At 39.1% G+C, this 16,025-nt stretch overlaps 1 protein-coding gene across 5 annotated transcripts; it reads right to left on the bottom strand.

Annotated features, from left to right (window-relative positions):
- Positions 1 to 15: 15 nt before the first annotated feature.
- On the bottom strand, positions 16 to 15,164 carry BIVM (basic, immunoglobulin-like variable motif containing). 5 transcript variants are annotated; one of them, XM_033053317.2, is made up of 11 exons: positions 15,101 to 15,164; positions 13,348 to 13,948; positions 12,309 to 12,435; positions 11,296 to 11,391; positions 11,107 to 11,211; positions 8,544 to 8,638; positions 7,219 to 7,351; positions 4,935 to 5,006; positions 4,004 to 4,087; positions 2,481 to 2,577; positions 16 to 1,510 (listed from the first exon to the last, which is right to left on the bottom strand). In XM_033053317.2, exons 2-11 carry the CDS (start codon positions 13,835 to 13,837, stop codon positions 1,220 to 1,222), a joined length of 1,590 nt encoding a protein of 529 aa, XP_032909208.1. In that variant the 5' UTR covers positions 13,838 to 13,948; positions 15,101 to 15,164; the 3' UTR covers positions 16 to 1,219. The 5 variants fall into 5 exon arrangements, with proteins under 5 accessions (XP_032909208.1, XP_032909209.1, XP_042635007.1 ...); XM_033053318.2 differs by lacking the exon at positions 15,101 to 15,164 and adding an exon at positions 14,664 to 14,764; XM_042779074.1 differs by lacking the exons at positions 16 to 1,510; positions 15,101 to 15,164 and adding exons at positions 3,687 to 3,804; positions 14,664 to 14,794 and having other exon boundaries at positions 2,496 to 2,577.
- Between the last annotated feature and the right edge of the window lie 861 nt (positions 15,165 to 16,025).

Here is a 16,025-nt window from a genome sequence, read left to right as displayed (position 1 = left end):
AAGCAAACAACAAGATAGAAAACAAATTTTATTGAATGAACAAAAGTCTAAAAGTTTCCCATTTTTGGTTAACAAAAGCAGCAACCTACAAAACCCCTGCATTCCATGACAAGTCTTTTTATGTCAAAAAATTAATCCTTGAGCAGGTATGAACATTTGCACACAGAACAATACAACTGTTGAGATGTGTTTGGACAAACAACTGTTTTATCAGGGAAAGAAAAAAAAAAGTAAAAAAAAGAATTCACCTGGGACACCTGAAAAAGCTTGAATTGTGTGCTGGTTGAGAGGTATATCATCGGGGCTGCCAGCAGTTTTCAGCGCTGGCATCCCCTTCACAAAATTCACAAAATGAAAAAAGCAGCAGAAAAAGGACAGATTGTAAGACTGAACAAGGAAAAGAACTGCCAACAGAACACAGTGTTCAGCTAGCTCATTTGGCTAATTGTAAATGCAGCTTTTAATACTGAATTTCATAAGCTTGTGTTAAGTGAGTCCATGCTCTCAGGAGGCTCCAGGGTGAGAGTTCAGCCACTTCACCCACAGAGCAAAAGTAACAGAGAAGTTCCATCCTTGAACAGGTGATACATCACAGTCAAAACCAGGTGACCAGATAAGGGAAAAGAAACTGAGATCCACTTGACAAGATATGATTATCTGACTGACAGAAGTCAAATGAGAATTAAATGGAGAATGTACATTCTCTCTGTAAATCCAACAAGGTTTTCTAACCTATGTGATCTTTTTTTCATTTGCTCTGGATTTGGGCAGGCTTACTAAAATGAAGTGCTAAAAACAAAGGCAATGTTTACTTTTATCCTTACACGATTTGCAGAATAACCCTTTTTTATAAAGTCATACCATAATTTTTCATGCTTTTGAACAATAAATATTTTCAATGAAGTCTGTTTATTACACTGACTGATTTCAACCTGCTCTTTTGTTTTCACAAATCAGGATATAGTACAATTATTTCAAAAGAAATGATTGATTTTGCTACTATATTCACCTTTGATTGCAAAAAACAATCTGTGCTTATCAGTCACTTTATACATCAGATCTCGTCTACTGCAACCATATCAACATATTTATTTAATAGTTATGAAGCTGTATCTTATACCATAATTTCTATTCTTATGTGTTCTAGGACTAATAAATCCCTAATATGTTTTGATTAAAACTAACTTTAATATATCAACTCTATTGTCTAAAGTTAATTTTAATCATTTCCATCATAATCATTATAACTCTGATACCCACTGTTCCTCCTCTCCCGAAGATTAGATTTCTTCCACGTGGATTCTTGATGAAAGCTAGCACTGAAAGATCGACCCAGGCGTCCGTGTTGTTTCTTAGATATATTGTCTTCACTCTCAGATTTGGAAATTCCTTGTCCTTGTGTTTGGGATTGTTTATTCTGTCTAACATTTCCAAATGGAAAATTCCAAGGACCAAATCTTTGCCAGTTAAGTCTCTGAAAGGCAATGATGCAATGAAGATTTCCTCCAACCTAACCAAAGTAAAAAAGGTTCTTTGTTAAATGCACACTGCAGGCATATTTCATATAACATACCTACATATTTCATATCAACATATTGGCAAGTAACACAGTACATCCAAAAAGAAAACAAACAAGAAGTCCTACAACATACAAATCAGGGGGAAAAAAAGCAACAAACAACAAAACACCACAAAATCATATACAGAAATATACAACTCGCATCAATCAGTTCTGATTGTTTCCCAGATTCAATTACTGTTTTCTTATTCATCTTTTTTTTATCTTTTTAAGCTATCCATTTTATCTTTCATGGGCCAGTACCACTTATCTTCTGCTAGTCTTCTTTTACTTTCTAGCTACCTTCTCAGCAATTATCTATTTTGGTCCATTCTGATCTTGCTGACACAGTCTTCCATAGGGTCTTCACATCTGAAATCCTCTCTTCACTCTATTATTTTTCACAAAGTTTCAGTCTGCAAATCACAAATCCATTCTCCACCCATGAGATACAGCCCTATCTATAGGAAAGAAAGCTTCAAGCAATGACAGTAACTCCACACAAGGGAGACACACACACTCTTTTATGCCTGATCCTACTCAATTATACTTTCCTTCCCACTTCCAAATGTCATTGGAGGGTCATACTCTAAAGGGTCTGTAGTTTGTCTGCAGAACATTTCTATACTTGCTGCAGCTACATTTTAAACCAACAAAGTTAAATATTCTGACCAAATACATTCTGAATACACAGATATCCTGGTTCATCCTAACATATACCAAACTGCTGATGTTTTATATCTTCTCCAGCAAGTAAATCTAAATGACTTTGGTATGCAAGAACCCATATTATACTTTTGTCTTCAGTAACACTTCATAAAAGAACAAATTCCTTTAGTGAAGTTATCTTACACTGCTAAGTATGAGTAAGTGTGCAAAAACCTACCAAGAGTTTCCTCCCATCTTAGTGAGTTTACCTTACCTTCTTTGTTTTTCGATGTTGCAATCCTCTCTCTAGGTGTCGAATATCTAGATATTCTGGATTTTGAGTGTTTAGGTCAGTGACAATATCTGTCCACCTATGGAATAAAATCATTACTACTGAGCTGATATTTAAGAAACCTCAGCAGCACAAAGACTCACATACACATACACTCAAATATAGACCTGTAGCTTTAAATAGTCTTATCAGTGATTTAAAGACAAATGAATGTGTAAAGTTACAAAAACCTCAGTATTAGCGACATCAAGCTAGATGTAAAAGTGTCGTTCTTAATAATCAAAGCATTCATGGTGATTATTCCTGCTCTTGGGAAACACCTTCCAAAATGAGTAAGAGCATCATGAGTCATAGCTATATTCCCTACGCTTGCCAATTCATCAGTTTGGGAAAGAAGGAAGCAATGGTCTAGGCAAGATGAAACATTAGCCCTTTTTTTCTTTAAACCTCTCCTACTCTTTTGTATTATTTTGTTCAGTTCCTTGGTTTCTTTCACACATTAAATGTGCTTTCACCAGAGACAGCTCTCCTCATAATTCACTCCTCCATTTTATTTAATTCTAAACTATCAATTCAATCACTCCCCATTCACTCAGCTTTTCAAAGACTCATAACTCCTTCCAGCCAATTGAAATGGATCATTTCATATTCCAGACGTTTTTAAACCTGCACATCACCTTTCCATTTCTATCAATGTCTAACTGTCTGTTTAACACCACCCTCCAAGTTCAGAAAATGCATTTCTGCTCCAACCTTTGCCCCCTTCCCTTAAGCACAGAACTTTCTGCCAGCTCTCACAGGGAGTGCAGCAGGAGGAAGAATGTCTCCACAATCAAAATTTTCCTGTGCCATTTGTAGCTAATATACCACATGACAAAGTTCAACTCTTGGGATCTACAATATGCCATTACTCAGTAATCAGGTGCATAATTGGATTTTAATTTTGTTGCAATTAATCTTGTAATCCAAAATACCCAGGTACTTGCAGTTATTGAGAAGGTTACATCACTGACGAAAAAAACCCTATTAAATATAATCAATCCATGATATTTCTGCATAGCACCCCCTACTTCTCCTAGACTCTATACCTAGTTTAGACACCAACTTTGTTTGGGTAAAACCTCATCATAAATGAATTGAATGCACAGGTAAGCAAATAATACAACAGCATACAGGCTCCACCTGCACCTGAGGTAGGAGATCTCAGCAGCAGCAGAATATCCTGTGCACAGCCCAGACACAGCCTGTGGATGTCCTCAGCTCCAGTCTAAACTCCTCCAAAGACCATGCAGTCTGTAAGTCACAACTGGCATGACAGCAGACAGCTGAGGTCAAAACAGGAAGTTTCTCACTTAAGCACCATCTGTTTCTATTAGATAAATATATATACACACACATATATATTTACTCAAAAGAACTAAAAAAGTCACTCGGTGACTCTGAGTAGAGAAATACAATCTGTTTTGACAGAAAACATTATTTTACATTCTTATCAAGTAACATACCTTTTACAGTGTATTGTTGGATGCTTTCTGCTAGGTTCTCCAATTAAGATCCAATATTCTACTTCTTGCTGCAAAACACGACCTCTGTTCAATAGAAGACACAATCCTAGTAAGATTTATTGTGCACACTAAAAAGAAAAAGAGATATTAACAGTCTCTTATTCTTTTTAGGATTTTCTAGCATTTAAAATTGTTTCCTCAGCCAAAGTAAAAACCAGCTTCTGTGCTATAGTGCTCACAATTGCAGACAGGGAACCTTTTGTTTCACAGGGGAAACCCTGGGGATGCTACTACACGTTATTTGAGAAGACATATTTTCACTACTAGCAGTTTTATTGGGATGAAAGACAGTCTGGTACACAATGTAAATATAAATACATAGGAAACAACAGAAGTAAGAGTTATGGAAAGCCACATCAATATGATACAAACAGCTTCCTCCCTATCTGTGATGTCTTACAGTCATCAGAGTCCTTTCCACTATTTTTAAACCTGAGCTGACAGTTGTTACTAAGAGCTGTAGGGTAACCTGTAAGAACAAAACTGGCAATTTGAAATGCTTCCTTCTAAACATCCAATACCAGATAATAAAATCTAGACTTCTGAATTAATACTACTTCACAATTAACTTCCAACAAGCTCAAAACTTGCAGTACTCTTGCCAAGGAAAATTTTTGACAGGTATTAGTGCAGAACTGATGAGATACACAGGACTGCTCTGCGACTTCCTGTATATAATTATCTCATGAAAAACAACATCAGTTTCAACTGTGACAAAACCTGACATTTTTCTGCCTAGGGTATTAGACAGCATATGGCCTTACTGCTTGGAACATTTTGTTTACTTACAAAATATTCCCTGTAAAATAACAATGTATTCCATCAGTGCAAAGATGGGAAACCAAGACACAGGATAGATTAATTGACTTACCTAAAGTCACACTGGAAGTCTGTGGTTGAACTGGGAACTGAACCCAGGTCTCCCGAGTCCAAATCCAGCAACCTAAGATCATACAGGAAGTCTGTGGGTGACCTAGGAACTGTCTCTAAGCTCAGCCTAGCAACCTATTCACCTAATTCTTTTGGGACCTGAAATGTTTCTTAGATTGATTTTTAAATAAAAACTCTCCTTTGTAAGAAGAGTGCAAAACCAGGTGAACAGAACTGCTCCAGAACCTATAGGCAATGCTTCTGAAAACAAAACTTCTTTTTTTCCCCTCAGTAGGATCAGAAAATACAAAGGAAACAGGATGATTGTCTGGTCTGACCTTCAGCCTAAAGTAAGGCTATAAAAGCTTCTTGAACTTATTATTTCATGTTACATTCTTAGAAGAGAATGTTGTTAATAAAGAAAGCTAATATTGACTTAAAAATAGCATCATTAGTGACTAAGAATCCATTTCAGCCATGGGTAAAGAAGGAAAGTGTTGTTCTCAGTCCTTAATAAACAATATAAATTTAAATTACTCAAAAGGCACATTACGTTTCCACACACTGGACCATATTATTTCTCAGATTGCATTTTTGATCCAGTAAACGTTTTTTTTTTTTCCTTTGGTCTTCTAGTGCAATTCTTCCTAACTGATTAACTAAGTCAGTAATTAACATTTTGGTAAACTCAGGTAGACTGATGTGTTGGATTTCTACTTGGGGCAAGTCAGTGAACTCAGTCTCAATAAAAAAAACTGTGTTATTTTGTTCTTATATTAAAAGCTTTCAATAACCCTGTCATAAGCTTCACACTGGGAACCAATTAGATTCAGATGATTATGCTTTATCACCTCATATCAATGACCATTTTGAACTCCAAAAGTAGAGCTATCATTCTCTATTCCTTGATGTGACCCTACCTCTTCAATAAAGTCAGACTGCTTAGCAAGCAGATAGCCAGAAGTTCACCTTGACTAGTGTCCTACACTTTTCACTGTGTAACGTTCCCCAGTACTGGTATTAGCAATTTTCTCAGGGATTGACTACTTATGCTCTATGATAATGCTATAAATACTGACCAATGACTGAACATGGAAAAAGTCCAACAGAATCCTTTAATACTTACCAAGTTTGCAACTACTTTGAGAGAGGAAAAACAGCTTAATATGATTCACTGAATGAGGTAAAACAAACTGCTCTCCTCAAGAGTGCACAGAGTACTCTGCTAAGTACAGCACTCTACATTGAGCAACAAGGTAAATGCCTTACAAAAGCTAATACATATCTCAAGAATATTTTTTATTTTAATATTTTCAAAGTTAAAATTTGTGGGTTTAATGCAAGACTCTCCCCAAATTCCATATGAATATTAACGCTATTATCTTTTTTAAAAATCTGTATTTAATTGAAAATTATATTAACTATTGCATTATATTATCCTAGTAGTGTCACTCTGACAAACCTGAAATTACTATACAGGGTACTGTATTTTTATTCTAAAACAAGCTTATAGAAGTACTCCAGCATTTCAAGCATGGTTAAAAAAAGCCAAACCTAATGTCATAGTCCAAAGATCTCTTCTAACTTTTCTCCCCCCATTCCCTCTCAATTCCTGGTAGCAAATCATTCACATATCTTTACTTTTCTATGCCTTACATGCCAGTAGTTGGAGTTTACCATCACCATTATTAGTCAACATTAGTGCAAAAAAGGTACATATCCACCATCCTGGGATACCTACACAACTCCTGCTCTTGTCCTACACAAACACTGGTTTCTAAATGTCCATTTCATTGCATCTACCTCATGAAGGATTATTAACACTGCAGACTTGTTCCTTCTAGTTTGTAAGAAAAAATTGCAACATACACAAATTGCAAGCTCTCTAGGAACAGACTCTCCCCACAATTAGCTGGCTTTTTATTGTTTAGCTTTAAAAAACCCACCTGGCCTTTTTTCAGCCCATATGTTTTTAGTTTTCAGATAGTTACTTTCACTCATCCTTCGATAAAATAACTACTTTCTCTCTACATGGCTAGAAGGTCTTTAAAAAACATTTTCTTAATACCACTTAGTTTTCTTTCAAGTTCTCTCAATGTAGTCTGTTTAGTTATGTTTCATTTTAAGTCAGTCCTTTCAAATCACACCATAGTGTTTTTCTAGCTCAGACAGATGCCTATATGACACAAACTAAAATATTGTTTATGGAGAAAAATGGTGTCAAACTGAAGTAAATTTTTCTGTATGTTTCTTCGACTAAAATAAGCATAAACACAGTATCTTACCTATAGGCTTTACTAGCTTTTACTGGAGTTGCTTCAAATCCAATTGGGCAAAAATAATGGTTTTGGCAATGGTAGATGTAGGCCATTGATTCATCTTTGAGTCCTCGTGTTAGCTTTGCAAGGGCCCCTGAAGCTAAAAAGGAAGATCAGGTTACAGTTCCGGGTGCTTTGGATCCTGAGTAACACACTAAGCAGAAAAAAAGACCTTTTTTGACAACAAAGTAGTTATACTACTTTTTAAGTGGGAGGACATGACCTGGCAGGCATCCACAAAATACTTTTGGTATCAAACTTATTACTTTTTTATACAAGGCAGGAAATTAAATACTATCTGCTGCACAGTCTGTGCCAGAGAAAGGCAATAGAAAGTATGCTTTGTGCTTAGATCAAAATAAAATTTAAAAAAGAACCATAAGTATCTCAACCCAGGAAATATACACTGCAACAGAATGCAGTGTCATCTACCCTAAGTCAGATGTGGCACACACTGATGACACTAAAACCACTGAAGACACTAAAACATTTTGGTATTGTGAGATTCTTGCAGCTTCCTAGTCTCAGAAGCACATATGGACATGGAGGGGTTTATAATGTGACCACAGTGCTCAGTTTCAGGAAAAGACTAGAAGAGGCACTGAAACATGACAAGTTTCAAGTAGGACACCAATAAAAAAATATATTTTAATAATCTCTAAAACTTTTCCACATGATTTTGTGCTTTTAAAGAACCTTTCAGTTAGAAGGCAATTGCTCAGATTATATCAAAGGCTAGTTAACTGTGCATGAAAATATAATTTTTTAAATAGCATACCTAACAAGTAGACAAGCTGCAAAAAATGCAGCTTCATAAACTAATTGAGAGTAATCGCCTAACTTTAGAGAGAGATGTTAGCTACAGTCAGGCAGAACAGGTAAGTTCATTAAAACTAAGTTCATTAAGACTTTAAAACTGGGCTTTTTAAAGGCATAAAACATGTAGTAAAGGCCAGTACTTTTTGTTTTCCCAGTGGATGACAGCAAACAAATCTTCCCACACACCAATGCAGAACTGGAAATGCAGTGTTTGCCTGGATACCTTAAAATTCCAATTCTGAGACAGCAGAATATAAAGCACGGAATGCATTTTATTATAATAAAGGTATAAATGAAATTTATAGCTAAATAAGAGAAAAAGTAAAAACAGGAAAATCAGCCAACTTGGAGCTATTTGATACCTTTTCTCAGACTGGAAGTACTACTTACAGACTTTGTCCTGTCAAATGCTACACACTGCAGGATTTTTCAATTTATACACTAAGATGAATACTTTAGGATTAGCTACATACCAGTTTCTCCAGCTGTCTTGTTCTTCCCGTGAGGTTTATACAGAACGTATGAGCATCCCTTGATATGGAAGTGATCATTTATTTGCCTAAACCATCTGAAACAATAAGCTTAAAGATTGTAGTAACTCAAGAGTTATTAAATATAATTTCATTACCTCACACTTTTCCTGTGCTTTGACAGTTTAGGAAAACAAGTCTTGGTGTGCTACTAAGTACCTACCTTGCCATTATTTAGATTGTGGATGACCACCAATACAAAACTTAACATATCCTAGCCAGAGAGGTAAATACACAGAGCCTTTTCCTTCATTTTACTTTTTCAGACATGACATAGATCCGTGTCCTGGGTTACAATACAGAGTGTGATAAAAGGTATCTATTCTATCACCATCTGTTGAGGGTGGGGGCAGTGATCCTTATCTCAACGGCAGATATTCTGCTAATGGGCCATCCATTGAAACCAGGCATTGTTCTTCATCTTTTCACAACCCATCCTTCCTCCAGCGAGTCATTTTCTGCTAATGGCCCACTGAGTCCCACTGTGGGACTGATAAAATTACTGCATCCCATTGGAAGTTGCTCCAGCCAGGGGGAAGAGCCCAACATTTCTTACCAAGATAAAAACAGAAGTTTTGAGACACTAAGGTAGCCCCTTTCTCCACTGGACTCCAGAGGAAAACCAGATTTCTCCACATCACCACTGGACCTCCGGAGGGAAACTGCACCTTCTACAGGAGCACTGCTTCAACTGAATCACATCTGTCACTGCAGGAGGATGCAGCCACCATTTAATGGGACTGCTATCAACACCCTGCCTGACAGGGTGTCAGGTTGTACTCTGACTTTGTCAGGGTTTGGGGTTTGTTTCTTTGTATTACTGTATTTCTATTTTAATTTCCCTAGTAAAGAACTGTTATTCCTAATTCCCTTATCTTTGCCTGAGAGCCCCTTAATTTCAAAATTGCAATAAAGAAGTTTACATTCTCCATTTCAAAAAAAAGACTCCTGCCTTTCTTAGTTTGGAGGACAGGTGTTTGCTAGAACAATCTGTAATAACCAAAGATCTGGATGTGAAATGTTGGTCCTACAGTATTTTAGCCCAGTTACCTTTAATGCTCAATTCACTCAGCCTTTAGAAAGACAGACAAATTCTGAGATGCCAAACTTCAACCGTGATTTGTAGGGTACATAAATGAAATCTAAGACACCAGAAGGGACCCTTCAAGTGAGACTTTCTGCTTATCCTGTTGGGTTTCTCTCACCTAAACTTCACAAAGCCCAAGCATTATGGGAGCCTCATACTGCAACGCCTCACTGCACCACTAAGTGAGGAGAAGCCAGCAATCTTTCCACATTAGAAGATTCAAATTACATGTTTGAAGATAATACCTCAACCATAAAGTTATGTGAGATCACATACGGGGTTGGATCACAGCCCTTCTGTTTCCAAATCCTCCAAGTACTTCAAAATTATTGGACCAGGCAGGAAAAAAATAAAGAAAACAAAAAGATGGGTAACTTCTCTGACTTCTCTGTTCCATAGAGGATGCTTACAGGGGAAATCAAAGAACAATTACAAATTTAACCTGTTGACAGGAAGAGACAGAACATTGTATCGGCTTGGTCTATAAAAGTTGCTATACCCTGACATACTCCCGAAGAAATACAAATCCTGGATCTGAATTTCCTAAAGCAGGTAAGGAAATTTTCGTGACAATTTCCAATGATCTAGCTAGTATGCTGGATGGAGAATAGACTACTGGCATTTTTCAAATCCAGCACCATCTTGATCAGCCAAACACTACATACTGCCATTAAAAAAAATTAATTAAATCAAATGCAACTCATGAAGCAAGCAAGAATAGTGAGAAAGTTTCTAACCTCACCAAAGGGTAACACACCAAAGCCCTGTCAAAATGTTCAGCGCTCTACTATAATATGCCTCTTGGTTATGTTTAATCCTAGAATGTCTTATTACTTTAACATCAAAAAAAAAAAAAAAAGGCACAAAGAACTTAGGTCCAACCTATAAGCATCTGGAAATGGCAGAGCAGAAGTGATGAAAAATTTCAAAGCGTTCTGTGACTCCAGCTCCATGCTGTTGTTCCTGAACAGTTCCATTGCAGCAAAGATTCAGTGCTATCTTGTTTTCAGTTCTTAAACTACACTTTACATTAGGCTAATAGTGTATCAATTGTCTTTTCAGGCCATTTCAGTGATATTAGCAAGCATTTAACATGCTTTTTTAAAAATAGGAAAATAAGTGTAAAGAGAGTTTCCTAATCAGGAGACTAGACTCATTAGAGTATTATACAATCATTACACAAACTGAACCAAATATCAAATAGAATTTCACATTGACCTGTCCTCTGTAACATCATACTATTCAGGATGGCCAGTGCCAACAACTCTTTGAGAAGTTTCATTGTCAGAGTACTCAAGTATGCTTCACTATTCTAGAACTTGAGGATTAACATGTCAGCCACTTTGCTTTTAAATAAATGAACTACTACTGTATTTTAAAGGTTCTATCTCTTAGCTGCATCAAAAAAACAAAACATACCTCATTAGAGTTGTATTTCCAGTGAAGGGACCAAACCTAATCTCCTCAAATGGGGGCTGAAAGCCCAGTATATGCAAGGCTTCTTCTTGAGTGATGGGGGGTAAACTTAAAAAAAAAAAAAAAGTATTGTAATTAGAAACATATTTTTGACACTCTGGAGGCAAAGCAAAGCAGTCTATGTGACTTTACCTTCCAGCTCCCAGTGTACTATATAAGAAATTCCAGCAAGACACTAGGGATGAAATTCCACAGGAAGTCTTGTATTGAGGTCGGCTCACACAATACCTTAAAGAAAAAACCTCAAACATATCAGTAACACAATCTTGACTCATGTGTGTGACAAACCTGAACTACTTTTTCATGTGCCATGTCACTACAAAGCCACATTATATTGAATGATTTTTTGTCATCTGTGTTACAATAAAAAAGCCAAGAAAACACCCAAAACAACTTTAAAAACAAAAATTAAGCAAACATGTTAAACAATTTCTTTGCCAAATGCCACTACCCAATTTCATATAAATCAGTCAAATTTCTAACAGCTTCATGGGAGCTCTGTACAAATGATCCTGTAGGAAAATATGATTCTGTACTAATATAACATAGTCTTATCCAGTTTCTTCTAACATGGGCACTTGTGGCAAACTGCATCTTTATCAATTTACTAATGAATGTCATTCTGGGCCACAGATTCCCTAGTTAACTCTAACTTTCTGGTGTCACAGACACAATATTAGAACCAGACAGATACATTTAACTAATAAATTTAGTGAGCTATATTAATACAATAATGGTTGTGTAGAAATGACAGATTCTGATCAAGTATTTCCCAATAAAAAGTAAAAATCAGAAGTAAAACATATCAGTGGTACATTTAAGGTTACTTTTTGCCTGACCATGGTACTGAACTTGTATTTTGTTTTGCAACAAATCCCCACATGAGTTTTTCCCTTAACTGAAAGCAAAAGAAACATTTAGAAAGAAAAATGTTCTAAGAATTTCAATAGATGGGAGGGAAGCTCTAATTTTTCTTCTAGAATGCATGAGAGTGTGTGTATGCTTAACATTCCTACCAAAAAAAATTACAAAGGAATTACTGAGAAGTTTGAAATCAGGTAGCTAGCAACAGTGTTTACTAAGAAACTACATGGTTAGTGTAGTTCATAAATTCATAACTTCATAAATGAATTCATAAATACTACCATCTCCGAAGGTCCAACACTTTTCTCTCCTTCACATCTTCAAGAGCTGAACGCTGAGGGCACTCTCTGTATTGTTTGCTTTTTTTTTCCACTGATTTTTTCTTTGTCCCTTGTTTCTTCATGTTGCCTGCAAATCAAATTTCAGAATCAAATGAATGTCTAGTTTGCCATTCACAGCTTTCTTCTTAAATACTTTTAGTAATAGCATACAGCTCAAATAGAGACAGTGGTTGTGATAGTAAGTGTAAACTGAGACTAAACATTAACTGAAAGGAGAAAAATACATAATCTAAATTGCTAACAGGTTTATAAAGCTGCCATTAGCTCTGTAAACAACATGGTGTTTAGATCATGAACAGAATTAATGATGACCTGCCCAACTGTTTAGAGAGATAAGTCAATCTGATTATTCTAATGCATTAAATCACCCATCCCAGAAATAGACTCTCAGACCAACCAATCTCTCCAATCTCTTAACATTAAGTACACAGAGTATATAATGAAATGCTTGTTTTTCACTGCCAGCCCTGCAACCAGCTACAGCTTCTAATGAAAATATATATGCAAATCCATTAATAATAATATACACCCAAGGTCTTTTCCTTTTCATAAGCCACTGTGACAGTAGAAAATGGAGAATTGGGCCATATGCTAAAGCAGAAATATTTTTGTCCCATTTTGAAGCCATACATCCAGATGTGTAATATACTAGGTCCTACTAAAACAAAAGAAAAAACCAAAACACTCCAACAACACAGGGAGAATGCTGGAGCGGTGAGGATACCAGAAATCACCCCAAATACTACACAGTTAAGCAGAAGTCAGCCTTGCTTTGGATCCACTTCCCCTGGCAGTTACACTTGACTTTCACTCCTTCTCTCTCTCACTCTATTCTGTCTTGATGAGCAGGTTCCTTGAAATGAAGAACAGGCTCTTCTACAGCATTTCCTCACAGGACTCATGTGCTGGCCAGCCCCCTTCACAAACAAGCTGGAAACATGAAGCCTTTTCCTTTCACATCAAAATTTCACTACCTCACCTGCTTTGCTCTTCATATTTGAGTTCACGCCATTGAACTCCGATTTGTCTATCTCCCATGCCAGTGGAAGCTTTCCAAGATTGCCAGGCAGGCTTTCCAAGTTAGCATCTTCATTGTAGATAATCTCTGAAGCACCAGTTTGAACACTGAGTAAGTTAGGTGTGTTATTTCCAACGTTTAAGGCAGCACTGCTTGATAGGCAGGCACTAACAGAAGCACTTGGACTTTTACAAATAGATGTTACTCTGTTTAAAAAAGCATAGTCTGAGCAGATGGTATAAAACTTCTCTCTTGTATGAGTCACAGGACATCCCCATGGATAATGCCCATCTTCCCTTGACACCAAGGATGCAGTGGAGGCATCTGACATGCAGTATGGCTTCACAGGATCGTGAAGAGAAGCTTCCGGGGATTCTTTCCCAGGTCTGTTTTCAGTGTTTCTATTATTTCCAGAACCATTTTCCTTTTCATCTTCTGAAATAGTAGGCATTGAATGATACTACCAGTATTGCACAGCAAAGAATACTTTTTCTTTATGTTTTAATTACAACAGGGTTTTCATCATTGCCTCCATTGCCTCTACAAGGTATCAACGAGGTACCTGGAAAAAAAAGGTAAGTTAGTACAGGTACTTCATGCAACATAAAATATACACAAAACTTCTCTTTGAACTCATAGCCATTAAAAGTTTAAATACCCTTCAAGATACCACGACAAACATGGTGTCTTTCCCAAAGCATCTCTAGAACTCTACAATCAGCATTTTTTATCACTTATGAGGTGCCAACAGCATACATCACAGTGATATCATAATGAGGACATGATAAACAATTACAGTAATTTCACGACTATAAGGCGCACCCTTTTGACTAAAATTTTCCCTCGAACCCGGAAGTGCGCCTTATAGTCCTGTGCGCCTTATGGTCGTGAAATTACTGTACACGTATAAACGAGTACACAAAAAATTTAAGATTTTTCTACATGTACTTGGTTGTGTTTGCTGTATTCTATCCCTTACAGTCACGGTACACTGTTAATGTGGCATACAGAATAATTTATATAAATAAACCATCATACAGCAATCTACGGTCACTTAATTCTGCTGAATCTTGCAAACTTTTGCTGCAAGTGAAGTTCAAGCATACAATTACAGCAACTATAACCTCTATCGATTGTAAATTGATGACACCATCCTCAATCTATTCCAATGCTTTCCTCCTACAGCTGTTAAGGGTCCCCTTTTAATTTCCCGTGCCTCTTATTCTTCAAATCGTAAGAAAGAAAAGCAGGTTTTGTTTATGGCAGCTAAGAATTACCAAAAACAAATTTAGACGGCGGGCTGGCTTGCTTTAAACGATCATTTTCAAAGGGCAAGCTGACAGCGTGTGTGTTATCTGTCATCTCAGCAGCTCGCACGTCTGCAACACGCGCCGCAGATGGGACCTGGCGCGAGGGAGGCAGGAATTCCGCTCCGCAGCCTCCTCCTGCGACAGCGGCTCCGGGCCGCTGCCCCGCACCTGCAGCGCCCCGGGAGCGCCTCTGGCCTCCCGGGGCCGGCCGGGCTCGGCTCGGCTCGGCGGAGCGCAGGGACACAGCCGAGCACCCGCCCCTCCCCCCGCGCTGCCGCCAGCCGGCTCCAGAGCGAACAGCCGCGGGCTGGGGGAAGGGGCCCCCCGGGACCGTGGGCTCGCTCCCCTCCTGGGCGCCTGCGAGGGGCGGCGGCGGCGGCGGGGCTGCCCCCGGGCCGTGTTACCTGCGCGGAGCGGGGCTCGCCGCCGTCGCCTCCCCGGCCGCGGCGGAGCGGGGACGCGGGCGCGCCGGAAGCAGACACAGCCGCGCGCTCACCTGCGCGCCCCCGCCGCCCCCCGCCTCCTCCGCCGCCGGCCCGCACCAACTCCCGCCGCCGCACGGGGCCGGGAGGAGGCGGGGTGCCCGGCGGCCGCGGTCCCGCCGCGGGCCTTCACGGTGCCTCGGAGGAACCAGTGGCGAGCGCCTCCCGGCTGGGCCGCGACTGCGCCTCGGTGCCGTGCGTGGCGCCTCTTCGGCCGCCCTCCCCCCCATTTTCGCCTTCATGGTCTCGCCCGCTGGTGCCCCTTGGGCGGCGGGGGAGGGAGGGGAGGAGCGGGCCGGGGATGGCGGGGGCGGGAAGCGCCTCCTGCCCGGGGGCTCGGCGGGGAATGGCGAGAAACAGGCTGGGGGAGATGTCCCTGCTCACCCTCCAGAAGAGACGGCTGAGAGGGGATCTCATCATTGACTGTAAGTGCTGAAGGGAGGCTGCCAAAAGGATGGAGCCAGGCTCTAGTGCCCAGCCATAGGACGAGAGGCAACGGGCAGAGAGTGATGCCTAGGAAATTTGACCTGAATATGAGGATGAACTTCTTTACTGTTCATTGGAACAAGACTGCCCAGAGAGGTTGTGGAGTCTCTCTCACTGGGGATAATGAAGAACCCACTGGATGCAATCCCGTGCAATGTGTTTTGGGCTGACCCTGCTTGGGCTGGAAGCTTGGACCAGATGACCTTTTATTTGCCCTGACAATAGTAAGAACACACGTAACAACAATGCTTCTGTAAAATTGTATGAAGGAACAAAAGTTTATTTCAGGTAACACTGTCTGGAACTGCTGACAATATTTGTCATCTCATCTTTCACTGCAGTCAACATGAACACAGTGACA

This window comes from Catharus ustulatus, chromosome 2 (genome assembly GCF_009819885.2).
Source record: "Catharus ustulatus isolate bCatUst1 chromosome 2, bCatUst1.pri.v2, whole genome shotgun sequence".
NCBI lineage: Eukaryota > Metazoa > Chordata > Aves > Passeriformes > Turdidae > Catharus > Catharus ustulatus.
This window is presented reverse-complemented; position numbering and strand designations above follow the sequence as displayed.

Coding starts and splice junctions, on each gene's coding strand:
- BIVM (XM_033053317.2), bottom strand. CDS start 13,837: ATGCCTACTATTTCAGAAGATGAAAAGGAAAATGGTTCTGGAAATAAT. Junction 12,436..13,347: donor AAATATGAAGAGCAAAGCAG/GTGAGGTAGTGA, acceptor TTTGATTTGCAG/GCAACATGAAGAAACAAGGG. Junction 11,392..12,308: donor GTGTTGGACCTTCGGAGATG/GTAGTATTTATG, acceptor TTTTTCTTTAAG/GTATTGTGTGAGCCGACCTC.